At 37.2% G+C, this 1,968-nt stretch overlaps 1 protein-coding gene across 1 annotated transcript; it reads left to right on the top strand.

Moving 5' to 3' along the window:
- The first annotated feature begins 309 nt into the window (after positions 1 to 309).
- LOC133829485 (uncharacterized) lies at positions 310 to 811 on the top strand. Its single transcript, XM_062259208.1, has 2 exons — positions 310 to 443; positions 523 to 811. Exons 1-2 carry the CDS (start codon positions 310 to 312, stop codon positions 809 to 811), a joined length of 423 nt encoding a protein of 140 aa, XP_062115192.1.
- The last annotated feature ends 1,157 nt before the right edge of the window (positions 812 to 1,968 follow it).

Raw genomic sequence — 1,968 nt, 5'->3', positions numbered from 1 at the left:
GTAATGGGAATTCGATTGATATTTAGTACAACTTATCACCCAGAAACGGATGGTCAGACCGAGAGAACAAATCAGATCTTAGAGGATATGCTCAGAGCCTGTGTCATTGACTTTCAGGGATCCTGAAGTAGATACTTGCCACTGATTGAGTTTTCGTACAACAACAGCCACCAATCTACCATCGGGGTAGCACCATATGAAATGTTTTATGGAAGAAAGTGTAGGTCTCCACTTCACTCGGATGATTTGGGAGAGAGAAAACTACTTGGACCCGATGCAGTGCAACACACCAATGAGGCTATTTAGAAAATGTGGGATAGAATGGTCACAGCTCAGAGCAGAAAAAAGTCTTATGCAGACCTAAAGCGCAAGCATGTTGAGTTTGAAGTTGGTGATCATGTATTTTTGCGTGTGACTCCAAGGAAAGGAATCTCAGTGAAGAGGTTTGCCAAGAAGGGAAAGCTATGTCCCAGATATGTCACCTTTTGAGATTTTGGATAGAGTGGGCAATGTGGCTTACAGGGTAGCTTTACCACCATCATTTTCTGGGACGCACAATGTATTTCATGTGTCCCAACTTCGAAAATATGTATCCGACCCATCGCATGTGCTGAGCTACGAGACCTTGGGTTTGCAGGAGGATTTGTCATTCGATGAGCGTCCAGTGAAAATACTCGATCGAAAGGAAAAAGTCATAAGGAATAAGACCATTTCCTTGGTAAATGTATTATGTAGGAACAGTGTTGTTGAGGAGGCAACCTGGGAATTAGAGTTTGATATGCTGCAGGAGTATTCTGAGTTGTTTGAATAAAATTTTGGGACGAAATTTCTTTTCAGGGGGGGATAATTGTAATATCCGTTTTCCTGGAAGGGAAATTTCGTAATTTTGCCTCTGTGTGCATCCTTGTCATTTTTTTTTATTTTCCTTTGATGGAATATTGGATATGTATGACTTCCAATAGAAATAAAATTCATGGTTTCTCAGGTTTGAGTTTTTGTGGAATCACAACATGAGAATAATGTCAGGTGAATAAATAACGGCTCGAGTTAAGTTATTCATTTAATTAAAAATTATTATTATTATTATGAACATAATAGTAATAATAATATGCTTGAAATTATTTTATCATATTATGTGTAATTTTTGGTTTGCCATAATATTAAATATTTGAATTTGCGAAAAGACCATAATACCCTCAAGTTTGGGATTGGTTCAAGGGGCATTTTAGAGACTTTATTTCTTTTGATTTAACATGATTAAATATTTTGAAAATGAGTTAAATTTTTGAAATTTAACTGATGATATCAGTTGTGGAACCTTAGTTATTTTATTTTTTTAAAGGAAAATATAAAGAATTCCTTGAAAAGAGGATCTTACCACTTCAAACGCTAACTTCTTTTCTAAACCTATTCTAAAACGTGTTTATCATGATAATCTGAAGGAAAGAAATCGTGGAAATAGGGAGGGAAGCAAAGGATCGAAGAGAGAGATGGTAGTTATTGTTTTTTTAAAAAGAGAAGAAATTTTTGAGACCTTGCACTTGGGAAAAGTCTGGGCAGTAATGAACATTGTAGAATCATTCTAGGAGAGGAAATAAACATTTTGACTGTGGGAAATACATTTATAAAGCCTCAGATTGTGATTCACCATTTTTATCCAAGAAAATGCATATTCTTGGATAATTCTAGATTTAAGTGTGTTCAAGAGTGTATGGTGTGCGTGGTTGGTGACAAACAAGCTTAGGGGACTCCAAGAATCGTTCTTGACGTGAAGAAACAGGCTGAAATGGTCTAGAGCAAGAAAAACTAATTTTGAGCTCCATTGTTGGCGGTACATCGGCGTTGTAGAAGAAGACTTCGACCAAGGCAGCTATGGCGTGATTCTTTGTGTCTTAGGGTCGTTTTGGACTGTTGGAACACGTGTGGGAAGTTTCCAAGTGGTTTGGAACGTTGGGGTAGCCGGAAACC

The sequence above is a fragment of the Humulus lupulus genome, chromosome 1, assembly GCF_963169125.1.
Source record: "Humulus lupulus chromosome 1, drHumLupu1.1, whole genome shotgun sequence".
In the NCBI taxonomy this organism is placed as follows: domain Eukaryota; kingdom Viridiplantae; phylum Streptophyta; class Magnoliopsida; order Rosales; family Cannabaceae; genus Humulus; species Humulus lupulus.
This window is presented reverse-complemented; position numbering and strand designations above follow the sequence as displayed.